Below are 21,291 nucleotides of genomic sequence, written 5' to 3' on the forward strand. Positions count from 1 at the left end.
CCTTAAAACACCTGTCCACATTTAATTAGCTGCTGCTGCAGTAATAAAACCTCACCTGAAGTGGTCGTCTATGTCCCTTTTTAATGAACAGAAAATAAAAACTAAATCAAAGAATGTTAAGGGTTGGAAGGGACCTTGAAAGATCACCTAGTCCAACTGCCTTACCAGAGCAGGAACACCTAGAGCAGGTCACACAGGAACACATCCAGACAGATTTTGAATGTCTCCAGAGAAGGAGACTCCACAACCTCTCTGGACAGCCTGTTTCAGGGCTCTGTTGCCCTCACAATGAAAAAGTTTATGCTGAACCTCCTCTGCGCCAGTTTGCATGCATTGCCCTTGTCCTATTACTGGACATCACTAACAGCCTGGGTCCAGTAATTTCCATTTTAATCATCCTAAAATGGGTGTCCAGCTGAAAGATCTGGCCATCACAACATCCTCTGCCTGTAGATACAATCTGGAGAGCTGTGTCAGAGGAACATTCACCAGGCAGATCTGAAGCTAGGTGAAACGTATGCCAAAGCATTTCATCAATCTGTACATAGCATGTGTAGAAGTGAGGAAACATTTGCACAAAACTATAGTATATTTTACAAGATAAGGGAATAGATTGAAAAAAATAGACCTATTTTTGGACAGAGAAGTTCTATCAGTCCATTTCTCCATGATCCTGGCATATTTCACTTACCTGAAAGCATACTTTTAGGCAAGTGCTTTTAGAATGCCAATGAACCTTTTAGAATTTAAGATGCTGCCACATTTTTGGGTTTGGTTCTATCATTATCTTGTGAAGTTTCTATGTATTATACTATTCATTGTAAAATTGGGGGGCTGGACTAGATGACCTTTGGAGGTCCCTTCCAACCTTGACCATTCTATGTGTGATCATAGAACCATAGAATTGTTAGGGTTGGAAAGGACCTTGAGGATCATCTAGTTCCAACCCCCCTGCCATGGGCAGGCACCCCTCACCCTAGATTGGGTTGCTCAGAGCCACATCCAGCCAGTGATTCTGTGTAAAACACAATGTGTCTGCAGCCTCTGGAGAGGATTATTTTATTTGTTTTAGGAACTACTAGTAAGTTGTACCTGAATGAGTTGCGATGACATCAAACTGTAACACTTCTGGAGAGTAGCATGTCCAATCATCACACGACACTGAAACCCACTCCATAAGCTGAACCATATGCTGTTTGTAGAGATAAAGAAAACTATCCAATTGCTGCACTTCAGCTAATGAAGACATTGTTTCCTCTACCTGTTAAAGCAAACAAAGGATGATTTATCTTAACTGAAGCAATGTTAAAAAAACAAAAGGGAAAAAAACCCCAAACTTTCCAAACTCATAACAGAAGGGACACAAGGATTCCATAGTCTCTACCTGGACAATCAAGGCTGGTATTTAACATCTGCCTATACTACAGCCATTACTTTTTATTTAAAGAGAAACATTTCCCCTGATTTTAAAATGAAATTGTAAGGAACATGGCAACATAACAGCAAAATGAAAGCATCTCCCCTCCGTGTGAAAACCTATGTGACTTTTCTCCTCAATTTCAGAATGCTTTAAAATGTTAATGTAGAGGGAATTGCGCACAATCCCATTTGGCAGGCTATGGCAGCTTCCAATAGCTATTGCTGTTGCAGCTCAGAGAGTAGAGTAGAGTAGAGTAGAGTAGACCAGACCAAGTTGGAAGAGACCTTCGAGATCGAGTTCAACCTATCCTCCAACACCACCTAATCAACTAAACCATGGCACCAAGCACCCCATCAAGCCTTTGCCTAAACACCTCCAGTGATGGTGACTCCACCACCTCCCTGGGCAGCACATTCCAATGGGCAATCACTCTCTCTATGAAGAATTTCTTCCTAACATCCAGTCTAAACCTCCTCTGGTGCAGCTTGAGACTGTGTCCTCTTGCTCTGGTGCTGATTGCCTGGGAGAAGAGACCAGCCCTCACCTGTCTACAACCTCCAAAGCATGGTGTTTTCCCTCTCCCTCTTCATTTTTTTTCTCCCCTCCAATTTTAATTATGCAAGCTGCTCTCTCTTTAGAGTAGCTGGGCAGGTTCACTTAGAAATTCTCAACTCCTCTTGCTTAGAAGGACCAAAATTCACTGTTATATTTGAGATCCAGTATTCATAGTCACATTTAGACTATTCCATGAGACAGGCAAATAAAATGTGAACACATAAAACATGTACACATAAAACATGTAAAAAGAACTACTAAATGAATTCCAGACATGATCATGCTTGGCAATGAAGCACATGAATTTCCTTAATCACTTGTAGCAGATGTATTTCAGAGCCAAGGAAAATGTGCTTTTACATTTCCTGAAGACTCCTACCAGAGGCACAAAACTTCTACAAGGAAGAGATTAAAAGCATGCTGGAAGCAGTAGCTATCGTCTTGGTGATTTCAATGGAGAGTGAATCAAAAATAGGGAGCAAGACACTGCTAGAAACCCACTGAGAATTAACATGTGTCGACAGCATGGCCAGCTCTTGACTGGAAAGACGTAGTGCAGCCCTAGGAGTGACATCATTTGACTCTGAGTGGTTCAGTCGAGCTACAAATTGTAGTCATATTTTTAAGCTGAACTCAACCGCACAAGTTAGCTGAAACATGTCTAGGACCTTTAGAATTTTATAGACTAATCATTTGCCAGACAAAGATGTTATTATGGAAGTACCAGATGTGGAGAAAATAAATGAGATTTCTAGGGGGGGAAAAAAAAAAAAGAAGCAGAAGAAATAAATCAGGATTTGCTAAGGACAAAGGTTACTCTTAAAGCAGGTTTGCTTGCCTCAAGCAGAAGAGATTTCTCTTTCCTCGAAGTATTCTGCCAGCCAGCCAAAACAACTCAGAATAACTTACATGTAAAAATCCTCATTTATCTGTAGATTAATTGGAACATTTTACATGACAGAATCTTAAAGACAGAAACTGCTTTTCATTATTATTCCCACCACAATCTGCAAGATGTTCTTTTTTTTTCCCCCACTGAACAAACGAAATACCAAATAATACATCACCGACAGATGAGTTATAAGAATCTCTTTAAGTCGTTTCAAGAGCGCAATTAAAACACAAAGAGAGAATAACAAATATGCCAGCAGACTGATGCATATCTTCTCACCAGGAAGTGTCTCACAGTTGAAGAAAGGAAAGTCAGAAAACAGCAAGGGTGATTTTCTCCCCTATATTTGAACGTTAAGAAGTTCAACGATGCTTTATTTTCACACTAATAGTCAACGTGTGCCAAAAGAAGAGCCAAGATATCACAAGGCCACTGGTAACAAAACAAAAGCTCAATACATGCTTAACAGGATCCAACAACTGATATGGCTCCAGTCTATTTGGAGCTGTAAACTACACTCCTCATCGTGATACCGAAATGCTCAGCTGGTGGTCTGGATGTTTTTTCTTAGCCTTAAGCAACCAGAAACACTGATAAACACAAAGCAAAGGGCCCCAAAATCTAGAAAGACTGTGAGTGTTCACTATCAGATCTTGTCAGTTGTGCTCTCCACTATCTTTGTGCTCCTTAAAGCCTGAGCTGAGTTGGAATATTTTATGTTTGTACTCAGAATCTTCTGATCCTGCATGCAGATTTCTCTTCAAACAACAAATTTGAACTTGTAAAGTGAGATGCAGTACATTTGTTCTGCATGGTCTTAAGCTATTTTAACAGGGACTTTTGCCTGCTGTACAGCTCCCTTGGAGAACAGTCAGTGGGAAAAGAAAAATAAGACATTCAAGCCATGTTTGTATTTGTGACAAACGCTGCAATTATGGAATCTCATTGCCAGAGTTTCTATCTGTCTAGCTGAAAGAAAGTCTAATGAGAAAAAGGATTCTCATCCAAAGCACTGTCAGCTTTACAAATAATCTGTAACTGCAGGGACATCTTAAACCTTTAATAATAGAAAATAATAGAACAGAATAGAATAAACCAGGTTGGAAGAGACCTTCAAGATCATTGGGAGAGTAACTTTTCCATGTATGAAAATCAGGATTTCTCTCCGTAAAACTTTCTTCTATATAGGAGTATGACTATGGAAGGTTTTAAATGGACATTGCTGACTTTATAGACCACTGCAGGGCTAAACAGACAAGACACTGCAAAACATACCAGATCCATCTGTTCAAAGTTCACTTGGCCAGATTGTTTGTTTTTCAAAAAACCCACAAAAACCAAAACAAACTTCCCCAAAATCCCACCCTCGTGCTGGCTCCCCAAGAGACAGATCTTCATGCTGTACCTCTTTGACCTGCAAATTCTTTTCAATGCTTGTTTCAAGCTTTGTTCTATTTTGCTTCTTTCAGAAAAGTTTTCTAAGCCTATCCCTTCTTGCAGGCAAGCCTGTCAGCTGTGGGGCCATAAATACTGATGCTATGCAGGCCTTTGGAATACCATGCCTGGGAGCAAGAGAAAAGGAAGTAAAATAGCCATCGCGTTTAAGGTGCACGTTTGAAAAGAGACAACTTGGATAGGTCACAATTGTACTACATGAGGATGGCTTCTTGATTTATTTGATGCTTTAGCTTGGGGAAGAAAGAGAAAAGAGAGAAATAAGGGGGTGAGATAATGTTTAGCAAAAAAGGCTCATCTATTATCAGGGCATCTACAGATGTCTTTGATTTTAAAGCATTCCTGCAACATTTAAAGTTTAGGTTCTGGTGGGGAGGTAAAAAGGTCAACTACTGTAAAATCAGTCTGATCTTTGTCTAAAGATTAAATAACTGATTTTGAAACTATGATCTTAGCACTTTTTTTAAGGCTAGTAGTGCTCTCAATCTATAGGTGAATTGATCTTCAACAGAAAATTTTGGAGCATTTTTCTGGCCACTTGTGTACAGCCTAACAATAAACAATAACTCAGTGACTTACATCCACCTAAAAGGTAAGCACCAACAGTTAAGCCAGCAGCAGCAGCATGCCCAGGCCTTTGCACAATCCAGCAACAAGGATAAGCTCTTGAACACCTCCTGTCCCCAAACTTTACCAAAACCATGTCCCAGTGACTATTATCCACTCAAGTAAAGTGGGTCAATGGCAGTCCTCATCCGATCATGAGCTTCCCATGCTCCAGTAGCGTACTTCAAGCCATCTATTCTGAAACCTAATCTAAACACACTTCAAAAATAAATAAATCTACTTTTAACTATAGCCTACAGTCCCATACTGGGTGTTATTTGCTACAATATAAATCTGAATGCTAGGGACAGAACTGCATGTACTCTAAACTCAGTGAGACTTCAACCAAAGTTATGAAGGATGCAATTTTCCAGGCTCTGCTGTCCCAAATTGTAAACCCCATTTCAAACCTCATTCTGCTATCAATCATGTATGTACAGTGAGATGCACAACCTTGGACTAGCCATGAGCCATTATTCCCTGCTGGTACAGCCCCCAGCCAGTGAACAAGCCTTACCAAATGGAGCAATAAGGCCAACTCCTAAAATAAATACAAAACAAGGAGGCTGTTACTGCTACAGACTGTAGATTGTGATAGGTGAGTGTCAGGAGGACAGAGCCAGACTCTTCTCAGTGATTTCCAGTGACAGGACAAGGGGAAATGGAAACAAGCTGGAATGCAGGAGGTTCCACAAAAACACAAGGAAAACATTCTTTACTTTGAGGGTGGCCGAGCCCTGGAACAGGCTGCCCAGAGAGGTTGTGGATACTCCATGACTGCAGGCATTTGAAACCTGCCTGGATGTGTTCCTGGGTGATTTACTCTGGGTGATCCTGCTTTAGCAGGGTGGTTGGACTAGATGATCTTCAGAGGTTCTTTCCAACCCCTACCACTCTGTAGGATTCTAAATATTAACTAAGCACCAGAAGAGTGCTGTAAGGATCCTTGCAGAACAATTTTATGACTATACACAGAATCCAAACCTCATGCTTCTTGCATTCTAACAGAGTGAATCTGATGGTGTTGAAGTTAAATATATACCTAAATGTTTAACTGTTCCATTAGTATATAATTTTGAAATATTGCTCTACACACACACAGAGAGATGAAAAAGAAGCAATCCCCCCTAAAAAATAGTGGTATTGTACAAGGTCTTAGCTCTCATTTTCATGACGTTTTTTTTCTTCTGGAGAAGTTGCCTTTATGTGTTTTAAACAGACTAAACCCAAAGTCATTTCAGCTATGGCAAAAGATGGGCTGGACACAATGATCTCAAGGGTATGTCCAACCTGGTTTATTCTGGTCTATTCTGTTCTCTTAGATGAGGAGACAAAAGGTACAGTCAAGGTCATGCAACACTAAATCATTTCAAACTCTACCAGTCTTTGTGGATGAGCTCTTAGTTAAGGATTTCTGTGGCTTGAATGGAATAGAATAGAATAGAATAGAATAGAATAGAATAGAATAGAATAGAATAGAATAGAATAGAATAGACCAGGTTGGAAGAGACCTTCAAGATCATCGTGTCCAACCTATCACCCAACACCACCTAATTAACTAACCCATGTAACCAAGCACCCTGTCAAGTCTCCTCCTGAACACCTCCAGTGATGGCGACTCCACCACCTCCCCAGGCAGCCCATTCCAATGGGCAATCACTCTCTCTGTGTAAAACTTCCTCCTGACCTCCAGCCTGAACTTCCCCTGGCGCAGCCTGAGACTGTGTCCTCTTGTTCTGGTGCTGGCTGCAAAACTAGTCGCCCAACGTGGGGCTCGAACCCACGACCCTGAGATTAAGAGTCTCATGCTCTACCGACTGAGCTAGCCGGGCTGGATGTAACATCAAGACAGAAAATTATGGCTCTGTTTAGACAAAATGTCTTAACAGTGGTAAAAATCAGCATCAGACTGAAATATTAAACCAGCTCATAGTTTACCTTTTCTCTGAGGTGTTGAGAACTTGGTGTTGCCATTACTGTCACCAAAACTTTCATTAGCTGAAAGCTAATTCCTTTGCAGTTTTCCTGGCACACTTCAATCAATGCTTGTACACAATAAAGCAACTGCTCCATATACAGCACCTGTATTTTAATAAAAGAATCAATGCATTATGTTATGGTAGAAGATAGAACATTATTTTTAAGGGACAGATATGGGAAATGGCAAGAACAAACTCTGAGCACTGTATAATCCCCTAAGTGGCAACATACCAATAATTTCATAGCAGCTCTTTTGATTACCTACATTCTATGTTTTATAGAATACAACATACTCCTCCTCCCACACTGTTTGCTCATATTCACCTTGTCCTGTTCACATAACAAATGACTCTGCTTTTAAACACACAATTGCTTCCCTGTGAATAAAAGCATCAAAGCATTTTGGAATGCTTACTGATGGTATTTTCTCACTCTGAAGCACAATTTGTTAACTAATAATGCATTTGTTACAACTCTTTCAAATACTATTTCATGCTTGACTCTTTTGAATGGAACAATACTGGTTAAACACATAAAGCAAGGAAACCTGAGCATCTGCTTTTCTCTCAGCCAATTTACCTCATTTGATGCAATATAATGCACCTTATCCTCATTCAGCTGATACTAATTGAAGTCAATATCGTTGTCAGTTAGCTTGCAATAACTGCTATGATAAAGTGCATCAGATATTCCCTGAAGCTGTCAAACTACATTCAACAAACAGAAGGGGCCATTGTTACAGGTTTGCTTCAAAAAATAAATCAAGTCTAGGAATAGTTTAGCTATAAATGTTATTAATCTCATGGACACAGTCAGTCCTTAGCTAAACAGTGTCATGCAGCATTTGCTGTTAAAATAAAGATTGTTTGCCAAGACCAAAGGCTAGAACAATTCCACCAAACTCTTCAGCTGCAGATGAATGTGTCTACAGTATCTAATGCCAATTGGAAGTGGAAAGCTTAAGACCTCACAGCAATTTTGCAGGTGTACCCCAGGGAATTGTTATTTGAACAATCAGGTTATAGTGCTTCCAGTTACAGCAGTTCCTAATCATCACAGGCTTCATGGAGATCAAGGTTAATTCCTGCATCACAGGTACATATTCCATTAGGGAAGAAGTCTAATGAAGGAAAAACTTCAAAGATGTATCCTACACTGGATGAAAAAGAATTACACTAGATTTGGTTTACACACATGAGTAACTATTTTAAAGGGAAGCCTGGATCTGACATGAAGCCAGACTTTTCTGAAGGCACAGCACTGGCCCTTCTTTGGTCATCTTAAGAGCACAGGCCTTACAAACTTTTGGTGGATTGAAAGCTGGGATTTCATTTGTTGGCAAAATTGTAGGAATTCTTCTTGTGCATGGTTGACATATTGTGAACACAGAGTACTTCAAAACGTGGATTACATTCTGTCTCTGGATCAGCCAAGGTAGTCCTCTGTTACTACAGTACATACTTCTGCTTCTTCTCTCCATTTCATGCTTTTTCACTTTCCTCCTGCTATCTGAAGTACTTTACAGCAGTTCTGAAGCTTGAACCCACATCTGCTGAGAGGATGGATTGCTAGCAAGGTTTGGGAAATAGCAGATTTGAACAGGAGACTCCACTATGGCCCAGGGAAGATAGGGAAGCTCCTGTTTTGTCTTGGACACAACAACTATATCCTGATACAGGGTGGGGGCAGATGTGCAAGGGAGGAACAGGAATGGGAGCATTTTAGGGAGAAGAAGGAAAGAAATAAGTTGAGGGAACTCCCCAACTCAAATTTTGGTCTGTTGTGTGTTCTCCACTTAGCCTTACCTCTTCAGATCGTTGGCAAACCTCAGCTTGTGACAGTGTGTTGCCAAGATCAGTCAAATGAGGCTGCAAGATTTCTTTTGGGCTACCTCGAATCACTGCAGTTAGAACCATGACACAAGATGGCTTAGGTGTCTTCTTAAGGGCTGATGTGATTAATTTCAGTGACACCTTAGGGCTGACAAATGTTCCAATCAATTCTGCTGCTTTCACACACTGAAAAAAAGAACAGGAATAACTTCAGGGTTTTCCTGATAACACAAATATCTAGCAGCATATGATGGGCTTTTTCTTTTTGCAATTCCAGCTTTTAAAACGCTTCAGCAGCTGCCTTGTGAGTCTTTTTCACTCACACAGTAATGATTATGTGCATGAAGAAGCTTTCTTGATGTGTTCAGTAAGCAGATAATAAGGCATGCAGCACTTCTCAGCAGCAGATAAACTTCTGTGAGAAAGAAATGCACAGAAATGCAGTGTATAACTTTCAGCATAATAAAGTCTCTAGTTCAATAAATTTAGTGGAAGGGCTGAAATAGCAAGAAGGGGATAACAGAGTAAGAATTGGAGGAATAGGAGGAACAATTCAGGAAAAAATGCCTCTCTCAGACAAGTACTAAGAAAGACTAAAGACAAGAAGAAATTTCAGGTTAAAAAAAGGGACAATTTCAATAATGAGTTTCACAGTCTATACAGCTTCACCCATAGCAGGAACCTAAAGGTAGACCTGATTTAGGTAATCAGCTTTTCTGACGTTGGTTGCACTACTTGCACCCACAAAGACATGAATCTGTTTATTTTATCATAGTAAATAAGTATATTGTTCACATGTTTTTAACTTCCATAAAAGCCTGAGCCTGATCCCTCAGAGATGGGCAACTTCCAGTGACCTAAAGTAAGGCTTACCCTCAGCAGTAGACTCAGAACTGTAATGGACAGGGTCTTAGCTGTAGACAGCAATAAGGTCTCCCCTGAGCCTCCTCTTCTCCAGGCTGAGCAACCCCAGATCCCTCAGCCTCTCCTCATAGGGCTTGTGCTCCAAACCCCTCACCAGCTTTGTTGCCCTTCTCTGGACACATTCCAGCAACTCAACATCTTTCCTAAACTGAGGGGCCCAGAACTGGACACAGTACTCAAGGTGTGGCTTAACCAGCGCTGAGTACAGGGGCAGAATGACCTCCCTGCTCCTGCTGGCCACACTAAGGTCTTTTCCAACCTGGTCTGGTCTGGTCTGGTCTGGTCTATTCTATTCTATTCTATTCTATTCTATTCTATTCTATTCTATTCTATTCTATTCTATTCTATTCTATTCTATTCTATTCTATTCTATTCTATTCTAACTCTACTCCACTCCTATTCTATTCTACTCCACTCCTATTCTATTCTATTCTATTCTATTCTATTCTATTCTATTCTATTCTATTCTATTCTATTCTATTCTATTCTATTCTATTCTATTCTATTCTATTCAATGTACAACAGATGCTTGAACAGGTAAACTTACATTTTTAACCACTTCTCTTTCTTCATCCGAGCATGCTTGGTACAAAGTCCTAAGCAGTAGCTCCATGTGTTGTGTTATGTAATCCTCAGCATGTAGCAGCAATGTATGCAGAAGCTGGGATGCTTTTACTCTTGTGCTTTCAACCCAGTCTGTTATATCATGAGACAGACCTGGCAGAATTTTGGAGAGGTTTCTTGACACAAGTTCCCGACAACCTAGTCCTGGTCGAGTCACTAGAAGAAGATGAACAAACGCAAAACAAAGAGAAAAAGAACCATCAAAGGAAAAGCCAAAGCACACTAATCACTAGAAAGGTTTAAAGGCTCCAAAGTAAGAGCTATGGGAGTCTGCTTCAGCTTGTAACAAAATATTCCAAACACTGCTGAGGAATTTACCAGCACGAGCAGCCTTGCTTTAATATGCCTTGCAAACTTTAAACTCCACACAGCTCTGTAAAAATGTTTGCATGTATGAGGTGATTCTTGTTAAAAAAAAACCCAACAATAAACTGAAACACAAAGAAACCAAACAGAAGAAAGATTTCTGCAGTGAACAGGCCTGTACAAACAACATTTGGAAAGCTGTTGTCTGAGAACCCACCACTTCAGAACTGCCACTCACAATGTTCACATGCTGTTTTGAGAAGGAAATGTTCTTCATTCTGAGGTGTCAAAAGAACTGAATGTGAGAGTGCATTTCTTATTTCTGGTTCCAGAGTTCTCAATGACTGACTTTTCTCAGGGTATTTTCTCACTCTGGCCCTTGTACCTACAAATGCTAGCATGAAAAGTGGTCTAAAGAATGCATAAGGCTTATAGAAGTGCCTATAAAAAGAATGAAATCTATGAAATTCAAGCATCAAGCTGCCTTTTTTTTCCCCCAATGGAGGATAACATTTTAGATTATGAAAACTGACAATGCATAGCAAAAGGTCAAATGAAGGAATCAGCTTGAGACAGCAAATACAGGCTGGCATCCTATTCGACCTGAGGCAGAATTTTGTTTCAAGAATTTGGACAATTCTTTATTGGCAGTTCCTTCATTTCAGATGTTCAAATGCAGGCATTTATCCCTGTAGCTATTCCTGTCAAAGACTTCCCTGCTATAAACTGTCTGCACCTGTATCCTAAGGCAATGACTGCTTTTGCTCAGTGGAAAGCTGGTTGGATGACACCAGGCATGAGGGCTAACTCTGTTCTTCCTCTGACCTGCAATATCTGTCATTGTGAGATCAAAGCAGAGTGGAGGCTCATATGTCAGGTCCATTAGCTTGAAAGTTTCATAAAGATAGTTAAATAAAACTCACTATGAAGTCACAGCTGGAGAAAGATATTCCAGTACATGAAATATGTCAGAAGAAATGGCAACAAAGTGTTAAAAATACACCATTATATTTAAAAAAACCTAACAAATGTTGGTGGAAGGGAGACAGAGGGGAAGGACACACAATAAGAACTCATCCATATATAGTCTGTGGTAGGACATCACAAATTATTACCTGAAAATAAGGTATACAAGTATCCCTGACAAAATTCCATATCTGTAAGATTAAACAGCAAATAATTCTTTCATCTTCCTTCTCTTTTGCACATAAACCTTGATTGTTAGCAAGACATATCATATGGAAGTAAAGATAAGCAGCAGGAAATTCTATTGGAAAGTCATTATTAACTCAGGACTCAAGATTAATTAAGTTCTTTATGTGTGTATACATGTGTTTGTACATATGTCATATTGTAGCCTTAACTGCATCACTCTACCAAGTCAGATGCATGAAAAGAAAATAAATGCAGGGCTGGAACGTTGCCCAAATTCCTGAGGCATACAATTTAATTAGGAAGTAATTGACAGATGTCCCTTTCTAACAGTGAAAAAAACAAACACTGGACACCCACACACAATTCCCAACACACACCTAGAGAGAAATGAACAAGGTAACCCTATTAGCAACATACATGGTAACAATTATTTCAAGGATTGGCGTACCAAACCTTTTATGACCTTCACTGTGTCATGGCCATAGAAAAGTGACTGGAGCTTAGACACTCAACTTCAATCAGCTTATGTATGGTAAAAAACATTCCCTGACTGCCAAAAAAAGAAATATGCTTCTGCCATCATCAGGGGAAGTAAAAGCACTCTTTACCATTTACAAAGCCCTGAGGCAATATATATAAAATAAGGAAGGGGGAGGGAAAAAAAAAAAGGAAAGGATAACAGATCAACTTGCCTGTCTTCAAAGCTAAACAGTTCTGTCAAACCAGTCACCATTATGAAGTGTTTCCCCTTTCATTCAAGCATTACTGAGTCAAACAACTTTGAAGGGGAAAGAAAAAAAAAAAAAAGAAGTGTAATTTCAAAGAAGAAAGGACTCCGGAACCCAGTGTCAGGGAAAGGATTTTGCTGCTGGGTATTCTATGATATGATTGTCGTGCAGGCACAAGCCAAGCATGAACCTGTTCTTTCACACCAAAGGAGTTTTTGTTCTGTTAAATATGAGTATAGAAATCAATAAATGACCCATTTAAGCCCTCTCTCTCATCAACATCCACAGGCAAATTTTTAAACATTAACTTTATGAACCTGAGAGAGGAAACAAGCTTGAAGCTACTACAAACATAAGGTTCTAAAGCCATCTATAAATCACAGGGTGTTAAGAAGCAAGCTACCCCGAGTGTGTAAAATAAAGGAAATGATTGTTTCTGCTCCCACGTTCTTCACGTCCACTGGCAGGTTTTAGTTACCATCCCAGTGTCTCACAAAGGAGTCTGAAATAATTTCCCTGCAAATTTTTCTTCCATGCCAGTTCAGTGGATCATTAACACTGTGCTTGTTCTCACTATTCGAGGTCTCAGCTCACACATTCCTTCACCCTGCCTTCCCTTCTGGCCACCATTCCCCACCTGGGTGTTGGCTAACACATAACCTTCTGCTGTTCTGCATCACTGCTCTACCTCTTTTTCAGCACAGGTACTTTCATTTAGTCTCTCTGAAAATGCATTTTGGGGGGAATAGAAAAATTTGATGTAGTTACTGAACATATTTTTAGATCCTGAATTTAACATAATAATTTCATACACCTATGTGAGATATCTATCTATCTATCTATCTATCTATCTATCTATCTATCTATCTATCTATCTATCTATCTATCTATCTATCTACCTACCTATCTGTCTGTCTACCTACCTACCTACCTACCTAGCTATCTATCTACCTACCTAGCTATCTATCTACCTACCTACCTATCTACCTATCTATCTACCTATCTTTCTATCTACCTACCTACCTACCTATATCTGCACTAGCCCTGTATGTTAACTAACACTACATCTGGTAATGACTATTATGCATCCTGCTCTGCTGTCATTACTGTAATGCAGCTCTTGGTGATTATTCAGGAAGTTCAATACACTTTCACTCCAACACTTACCTCCTTTGGGATAATGCAAAGGTGAAACACTAAAATCCATTTTGTCTTTCAGATCTTCTTCATTCTCTTTCTCCCACTGCAAGCCTATCTTTTCCCAGTAAGTCCAAGCCAGTTTTCTAGACATAAAATAAGAATTTTATACCACCATGCTCCCAAAAGAAAAAAAAAGTCAGTCATTTAAAAATTAACACTTCTGGAATCTTTGACTCTAAAATTCAGCTGGAAGCATGGGAAGGATTCCTGCCATTTAACCTAGGCACATTAACATGGGAGTTGATGCTTCTTTTGCACTCACTGGACAGAGGCCACTTCATCTAAAACATAATTCTGCCTATGTTTACTTCTGTCTTCATCTCTCTCATACTTACTTGAACATGGCATAAAAGAACAATATCACAAAAGCTACTGAAGACAGTGCTGTCATTCTGGGTTTAAAAATCAAACCCCAAACCAACAACATCAAAACAAAACAATTTTTTCCCTCCAAGCGATAAATCTCCGAACAGGGAAATGCTTTCATGTACAACAGCTACACAGGGGGAAAGAAAACAAAGAAGGAGGGGGGAAAAAAGCATTCTGCTTACACATTTTCAGGAATTTCATCAGAAAAGCTGCCAAGTAACAAGGGGATCAGCTTGTGAAAATATGAGTATCTATCTCGTAGGTGCAACAACCATTCTCCAATGACAGTTGTTACAGCATGCCGAACCTACATGGATATGAAAAGACTGTTTTAAGTATGTCAGGGAGACACAAAGGGGAAAAAAAAAGGGGGGGAAAAAAGAAAAAAGAATATTAGCTTTCCCTACATAATATTTGGTGAAGGGCATCAATAGTCTCAAAAGAAATGACAAGAACCCAAGATTTCCTTGCTCGCACCAAGCACCTTAAGGAACGTGCAAGGTGTGGTGATGCTCCCTCTTGTGTTCTCGCTGTGGCTTAGTCTGGAGTGCAGCACCAAAGCGTGCTTTTGAGGGGAAAGACAAGAGAATGTAAGAAATGTACATTTCTCTGAAATCTGAAGCTTTTCAGGCACATCTCCAGAAGACAATGTTCTCCTTTAGCTATAAAAGAAGCCCAAGCTAAATAACATCGAGACACTCATTCAAAAATGAACATGTTTTAGCTAAGATTAAGTTCCACAAATTGCTGCCTCAAATGCATCATGTGAACAGACTCTAAGTGTTTGCTGTGCATCTGAAAAGACCATAGGAGTCCCAGGGAGATCTGACAGAAGAATTTAAGACAGAATTGAAGTCACCCATTAAAACAAAAAGGTGCTTGCAAACTCCAGCAGCCTGCAGAATCAGACAGCAGCAGAACAGGTCAACAACCTTTTTTTTGAATACCTTAGGTCTGACAAATATGAATGTGATTTATCAATGTATCTTAAATGAATGAATGAAAAGTGAAAACTGAGGGGTGGCAAGTAGGTGAGAGAGGAGCACCAAAAACCCCACCTGAAACAGACTTCAAATATGTCTAGGTTAAAAAAAAAAAAAGGAAGGAAGGGAGGGCAGAAGGGAGGGTGGAAGGAAAGAAGGCACACCTTAGGAATCTCATCAAATAATCTCTGGGCCAGATGGGACAGAACATCATCCACAGACTTTCCATTTCCAAACTGTATCACTATTCCAGTAGCTTGAATTACATCAACACGAACTCTGTAGTGCTGGTGTGAAATTGTTTGCATCAGAGGTTTTATCAGAGATTCTGACTGCATATGGAAGTGCTCTGTTAGGGCAGAAAGACAGAAATGTCAGACGAGCCCTTCTGTATGTAGGTGACAGGTCTTGAGCAACATGATTTCTGCAACACTATCAACAGCAGCCTGATTAACCTCACTGCATTTAAGTAGCATGCAGATTTGTCTTCATATTAGAGCTGAACACTAGGTCACACACACTCCCCTAACATTCTCCTCCCTACATGCAATGGCTCATCTGTGTTACAGTTCTCCAACAGATCCTGAGGATCTCACGTGGAAAGGGAACCTCTGAAGGTGTGTGCAGCTTCTCAACTCTTTCTCTCTCCTGGTTGCATCCCTGTAACTTCCTATCAGTCCCTACCTCAAACCCTGTCCCCTCAAGGAGAGCAGGCTCACATCAGTACAATGCTCCCCTCCTTCGCACATCCCTGGGCCCCACCTGGCATGGCCTGGGCGCAGGCCATGGCGCACCGGCAACTTTCGCGCCTGACCTCGGCATAGTGGTCGAGGAGGGTGGCCTGGAGGATGCGGATAACCTCGGTGAGGTAGGGGACCATGGCGACCCCGCAGCGCTTCAGCAGGAGGCTCAGGAGCTGGACGAGGCCGAGGCGCAGCTCCTCGCTGGGCTCAAAACCCTGCGGTGGGCAGAGGCGCTGAACCAGAGCCGGCAGAAGGACGGGCAGCGCCTCGCCGGGCCGGTCTCCGTGGCTAAGCCCATGGCAAAGGAGTTGGAGAGCGAGCTCCCGGCACCGCTCTGCCGTGTCCCCAACCAGGCAGCGTGCCAGCGGCCGCACCAGCTGCGTCCCGAAAACCTCCTGCACCACGGCGTCCGAGAAAGGCCTCTCCTGCACCTCGGCCCGGATAGCCTCCAGCGCTCGCAGCCGTGCCGTCCGGCTGCAATCGGACTCCTGCAGGCAGCTCAGGGGCCGGTTCAAGGCCTGCGCCAGCTCGACCGCACCGGGCGCCGCCATACTCCGCTGTCGCCACGGAAGTGCAGCAGTGTTGCTAAGGACGCGCGCGGCGTTTACGATGGCGGCCGGGCGCTTTACGACGGCAGGTGAGCGCTTTACGGCGGCAGCGGAGCGCTTTACGCGAGCTGGACGTGTGCTGTCTGTGGCGGGCAGTGACAGCGCGGGAGGCGACAGCTCCGCTTTCGCGGCGTTCTCCGCACTGAAGGGAAATCCCGGGCCTCACAGCAGAGCACCGAGGAGGCAGGGTGGTAGTTTCAGCAGGTACAATAGCGATCAGCAGGAGAGGGACCCGCTATTCGTAGCAGGCGGGAAAGAAGAGATTGAAACCTGAGAGAAACCCGCGGGTGGCCGTGGGTGGTGGAGGGGCTAAGGGGGCAGCCGGAGCGTCGCAGCCGGAGCCGCCGAACCGGACCACTTGAGCGCAGCTCACCTGCTGCGAACTTCGGCATGTCACGTCGTTTGCATCACTTTCCCCCTGTGTTTTTTTCTCTAGAGGAATCTATACAGCAGTGACAGTCAGCGGCCGGTTTCAGTAGCAGCATTGTATGGTTTTTATGTTTCATTCATGTTACAGTTAATGTGTGCATACATTATGTTCATGTTGTAGTTACATTACGTTCATATTGTGTTTATGTGTGCTTTACACAATAAAACATTCTGTGTGCTATTCTGGTGGCTGCAGTCAACGCATCAAACCAAAAGGGTTGTCAGCATCTTTATTCTGCACTAATAATACCTAATTTAAAGAGCAATAAAACACAGAGCTAGTTCAAGTGATCCTTTTTAAATAGCCTTGTATTTACCAGCAAGGAGTTTATTCTTGTGCTGCTCCTAGCTCGACTCTGAACCTTTGGGATCCTTATTCATCCTTTATTCTGTAGGAGCCCTGGCTGTGAGTTCCCTGGGAACAGAGGAACTGTTAACATACGTTGGAGTATTCCTGACAGTGCCTGCTGGCGCCTGGCCCAGCAACAGTGCTGGGCTGTGGCCAAATCCCAGCTGTGACCACTCCTCATGGGCCTTGCACAGAGCCGATTGTGGATGCAGTGGCTTTGAGTGCTTAAGCAACTGAGCTGGTGAGCTGCCCTTCCCAGTCCTGTCAGAGATGTGGGGTGTAACAGGCCTGGTGGCTCATGTACCAGAGAGGGTGCTGGCGTTGGCCATGCTCTTGCCACAACTCAGCAACCCATCCTTTGCGGCCAGCCTGCCCTTCATGACCAGGCTGTCGCCCTTCATGGTCAGGCCACGTTCATGGCCAGATTGTCCTTTGTGGCCAGGCTTTTGTCCTTCATGCCCATGCCTATTCCCATCCTTGACAGGCCATCGTTCATGGCCAGCACATCCTTTGTGACAGGCTACTGTATGTCATGGCCAGGCCACCTTTCATGGACATGCCCATCTTTCGTGGTCAGACTACTGTCCTTCGTGGCCAGCCCATCCTTTGTGTCCAGGCCTGTCCTTCAAGGCCAGCCTGTCCTTTGTGGACAGACGGTCCCCAGCATGACGGCGTGGAGGAAAGTGGCCGTGCTTTTCTGTGCCGTGCGGTGCGGGTCGCGCCCGCGCTGCCTCTCCCGCGGAGGCGGCGGTAAGGCCGCGCCCGCCGGTGAGTGACGGCGCCGGGACTTCCTGCGGGCGAGCGGCGGCGGGGCCGGAGCCTTTGTGCGGGAGCGGCGGGGTGCGGGAGGAGGGTCCCCGCGGCGCCCCGCGGCCCCGGGCAGGCGGCAGCGAGGGGAGGAAGCGGCGGCGGCTGCGCTGCGGCTTCCGGCAGGGGAGCCCCTTCCTCTGCCTCCACCGCCGGGGAAGGAGAGAGGAGCTGCCGCTGTTCATCCGCCGCAGCCACCCAGGTATTTACCGGCCCTCCCCGGCAGCCCCGCGCTGCCTCCTGCGCTGTCCCCTGCGCTGCCCAGCAGCGCTGGCCGAGCCCAGCCGGGAGCGGGGGGGACAGGAAAGGGCCCATCCGCCGGCCGGGGCCCGGGGAATGCGCTGCCTCGGTGGCCGGGGGCCGCCCCGCCGGGCCGGGGGCCGTGTCCTCGGTGCTCCCCAGCCTCCCAGGGTCTGTCCCGGGACCCGCTCAGCGCCGGGGCCGCTCGGCCTCTGCCGCCCCCGGGGTGCCAGCGCCTCCCGGGCAGGGAGGCCGGCGTGAGAGCTGCCCTCGCGGTTTTCGGTGTGTGCTGGAGCGGCCGGATGCTCGCTGGGGGAAATACAGCGGCGTTTGGGGTTGTTTTCCTCCCAGTTGCCAAACTTCCCTTTGGGTGGCTCTGCCCTCTCCTCTCGGTCTCCCCCGGGGCCGGGAAGGGTCGTTCGCTGTGAAAGGGGGTGATGTTAAAAGTCAGCACAAATCCTTCTGTTGCGGGAAGCTGGGTTTCTGGTGATGGGCAGGGAGTCCCCGAGGAAATAGAAAAGGGAGGCTTTACGCCGTCATTTAATAGCTGTCTTTGAAACTGACATGATTAATTGCACCGTTACTCCCAAAGGCTGACTGCCGTCCTGGAGTTAAAATGCTGGGTTTGTATTTACTGGTATGTTGCTCGTACAAAGATGACACAGTTCAGCCTTTCCATGTACGACCCTAGAACATTAAAATATTCAGAGTGTAAAGCTCTTGAATAGGCAGCAGGCAATGTTAAAACGTCTCAGCGCCTTGCTCCGTCTGATCTCTCTGACAATGGATTTGGGAGCTGTCTCTTATCCCCGTCTTGCACCATTTTCTTACCTAGGTCTGTTTTCTGTTTACAAGCCTGAAGATGGCTGCTGCTTCTTCCTGCAATGTGGAAGAAGACGAGAGCCTGAAGGGATGCGAACTCTATGTTCAGAAGCACAACATCCAACAGATACTGAAAGAATGCATTGTGAACCTGTGCATAGCAAAGCCAGACCGACCCATGAAGTTCCTCAGAGAACACTTTGAAAAATTAGAAAAGGTCAGTGGCTTTCAGGTGGCTTAACAGTTTCCCATTTGTAAGAAGTTCCATGTGTTTGGGTACATTTCTTTTGACACATTAAATCATCAGGCTGTTGTTAAAATCCAGGCTGCTAGAAGAAAAAAAAACCCAATCCTTTATTTGCTGATACCTGCTAAAATAATGGTTATTGTGTAGACTTTTTTTGTGTGCATAACAGCGTGATGATAGTTCCTCATCAAACTGGACTTGTTAAACATGACCCAAAGAATTAGGAGTGTACTTTGTGTTGAGATACATGGTGTCCTCAGCTTTCCTCTGGGGGAAGAACCTGCCTGTGAGAGCGAAAAATGATGGCCCCTGTTTATTGCAGCATCAGGTGATGTGGTTCTCCTTTCCCCTACAACTGAACAAAATTGTGGAACCAGCAAGTTCTGAAAATCATTGAGGAATTTGCCATTTCATTGTACTGCTCTCACCTCTCTGTGTTGCTCATCCCAGAATCCTCCAACAAGGAATGCATTCAGGGAGACCCCCATGTGCTGGGACTGCCTTCAAAAGCAGCGTAGAGGGGGGAAACTAAAACATTCCCAGACAAATTCTTAGTAAAGCCTCTGGGTGTGTTTTGCAGGAAGAGCATGTGGTGTGAGCACAGCTTTGCTTTGGGGATGGGATTCCTCCAGAAATAAATGGGGGCACAGGACTGAAAGAGGTTTGTTATACAAGCCCTTGTCTCCCAGACATTTTAATTCATATACTTAGAGAAGATTATTTTTTTTATGAAGGAAATGTTTAAAGTAGGCTTCAAGATCTGAGTTTTATGTAGCTTTTTCCTTCTAGAGGCAGAATTTTGTAAGGACAGAGGAAGAACAACAATAACTAGTGAATAATACATGGAGCTGATACATTCCAGGTGATATAAGCATCTTATACATCTCATTGTCTGCTTTTCAGATACATTTTTTGCTAAGCTGAGTAAGAATACCTGGAGCAGCAGGGAGGGTTAGAGCAGCAGGGAGGGTTAGGAAGTGCAAGATGATTTTTAATGCTTATTATGTATATGTATGTATAAAAACCTCTTGGTTCTACATGTTCTTCTGAGAGCCAAGACCCATTTCAGGACTGTCAAATCTGGTGTATTTACTATCTTGTGCTATGAATTGTTGTCTACCTTAATGTGTGCAATTCTGGACTTCCTGGAAAGAAGGATAAACACCATTTTGGAAGGAGAAAGAAAAAAGGCTGAGCCTAAAGGCTTTAGGGTGCTTCATGAGCTTTCCAGCACTGCAATTCTTGTTCCTACAGCAGTTTAACTCGCTTGCCCAACCATTTCTGAGGACTGTCTTGAAATCACAGATTAACCAGGTTGGAAAAGACCTTCAAGCTCATCAAGTCCAACCTACCACCTGACACCATCTTATCAACTAAACCACGGCACCAAGTGCCTCATCTAGTCTTGCACAGTGATTTTCTGCTGTAGGATAGCATTTTGGCTGGGTCTCTTGCATAATTAGAGTTGAAGGAAGGCATGCAAATACAGAGAAATACTTGAATAAGTTCTGTGCTGTTTTTAGACTCATAGAATTGTTAGGGCTGGAAGGGACCTCAAGGATCATCTAGTTCCAACCCCCCTGCCATGGGCAGGGACACCTCACACTAGATCAGCTTGCTCAGAGCCACATCCAGCCTGGCCTTAAAGACCTCCAGGGATGAGGCTTCCACCCCCTCCCTGGGCAACCTCTTCCTTTCTAGAGGACATGTGTCACACGTAGGTACTTTGACGAATCCCAGTTGGGAACTGGGAATTTAGCAATTACCTCTCAGGTTTTGGTGCATGACTGAGCAGCACACTGATAGGGCACATTTGGTCTTAGCTCCTTTAATTTTGGTGCTGTGCAGAGGAGAGAAAATCGTTGGGTTTAAGCACGATCTTCTAAACAAAGTCCTGCAGCTTTCCACCTAGGTGTGGTATTTTGGGGTTCTTTTTCCCAAGCTCATTAAAATAGACCACACGTTCCGCTGAAGAGAGCAGTAGAATAACAGTTTATCTGTCAGAAAGCCATGTGGG

The 21,291-nt window shown here is 43.6% G+C and overlaps 2 protein-coding genes and 1 non-coding gene across 7 annotated transcripts in view; 1 reads left to right on the top strand and 2 right to left on the bottom strand.

Moving 5' to 3' along the window:
• Positions 1 to 16,323, bottom strand: part of DNAAF5 (dynein axonemal assembly factor 5) — a 29,113-nt gene extending 12,790 nt beyond the window's left edge. The window contains exons 1-8 of the mRNA XM_068146731.1: positions 15,792 to 16,323; positions 15,194 to 15,378; positions 14,229 to 14,353; positions 13,645 to 13,760; positions 10,212 to 10,444; positions 8,714 to 8,926; positions 6,867 to 7,010; positions 1,093 to 1,261 (exon numbers count right to left, since the gene is read on the bottom strand). Coding sequence (XP_068002832.1) covers positions 1,093 to 1,261; positions 6,867 to 7,010; positions 8,714 to 8,926; positions 10,212 to 10,444; positions 13,645 to 13,760; positions 14,229 to 14,353; positions 15,194 to 15,378; positions 15,792 to 16,323 — 1,717 coding nt within the window. The remainder of the gene's footprint in view (positions 1 to 1,092; positions 1,262 to 6,866; positions 7,011 to 8,713; positions 8,927 to 10,211; positions 10,445 to 13,644; positions 13,761 to 14,228; positions 14,354 to 15,193; positions 15,379 to 15,791) is intronic.
• On the bottom strand, positions 6,688 to 6,760 carry TRNAK-CUU (transfer RNA lysine (anticodon CUU)). Its single transcript has one exon. It is a non-coding gene; the product is annotated as a tRNA-Lys (tRNA).
• A 121-nt stretch (positions 16,324 to 16,444) lies between the features above and the next one.
• PRKAR1B (protein kinase cAMP-dependent type I regulatory subunit beta) overlaps positions 16,445 to 21,291 on the top strand; it is a 117,732-nt gene continuing 112,885 nt past the window's right edge. The window contains exons 1-2 of one of the 5 annotated variants that reach the window (XM_068146741.1): positions 16,445 to 16,584; positions 19,061 to 19,244. In XM_068146741.1, the coding sequence (XP_068002842.1) occupies positions 19,068 to 19,244 (177 nt within the window). In that variant the 5' untranslated portion in view covers positions 16,445 to 16,584; positions 19,061 to 19,067. Of the gene's footprint in view, positions 16,585 to 17,907; positions 17,927 to 18,084; positions 18,168 to 19,040; positions 19,245 to 21,291 lie in introns of those variants that run through there. The other 4 variants (XM_068146738.1, XM_068146740.1, XM_068146739.1 and 1 more) reach the window with 4 other exon arrangements.

Source organism: Melanerpes formicivorus, unplaced genomic scaffold (genome assembly GCF_026170545.1).
Source record: "Melanerpes formicivorus ecotype bairdi unplaced genomic scaffold, bMelFor1.0.p_v2 SCAF_14, whole genome shotgun sequence".
Taxonomy (NCBI): domain Eukaryota; kingdom Metazoa; phylum Chordata; class Aves; order Piciformes; family Picidae; genus Melanerpes; species Melanerpes formicivorus.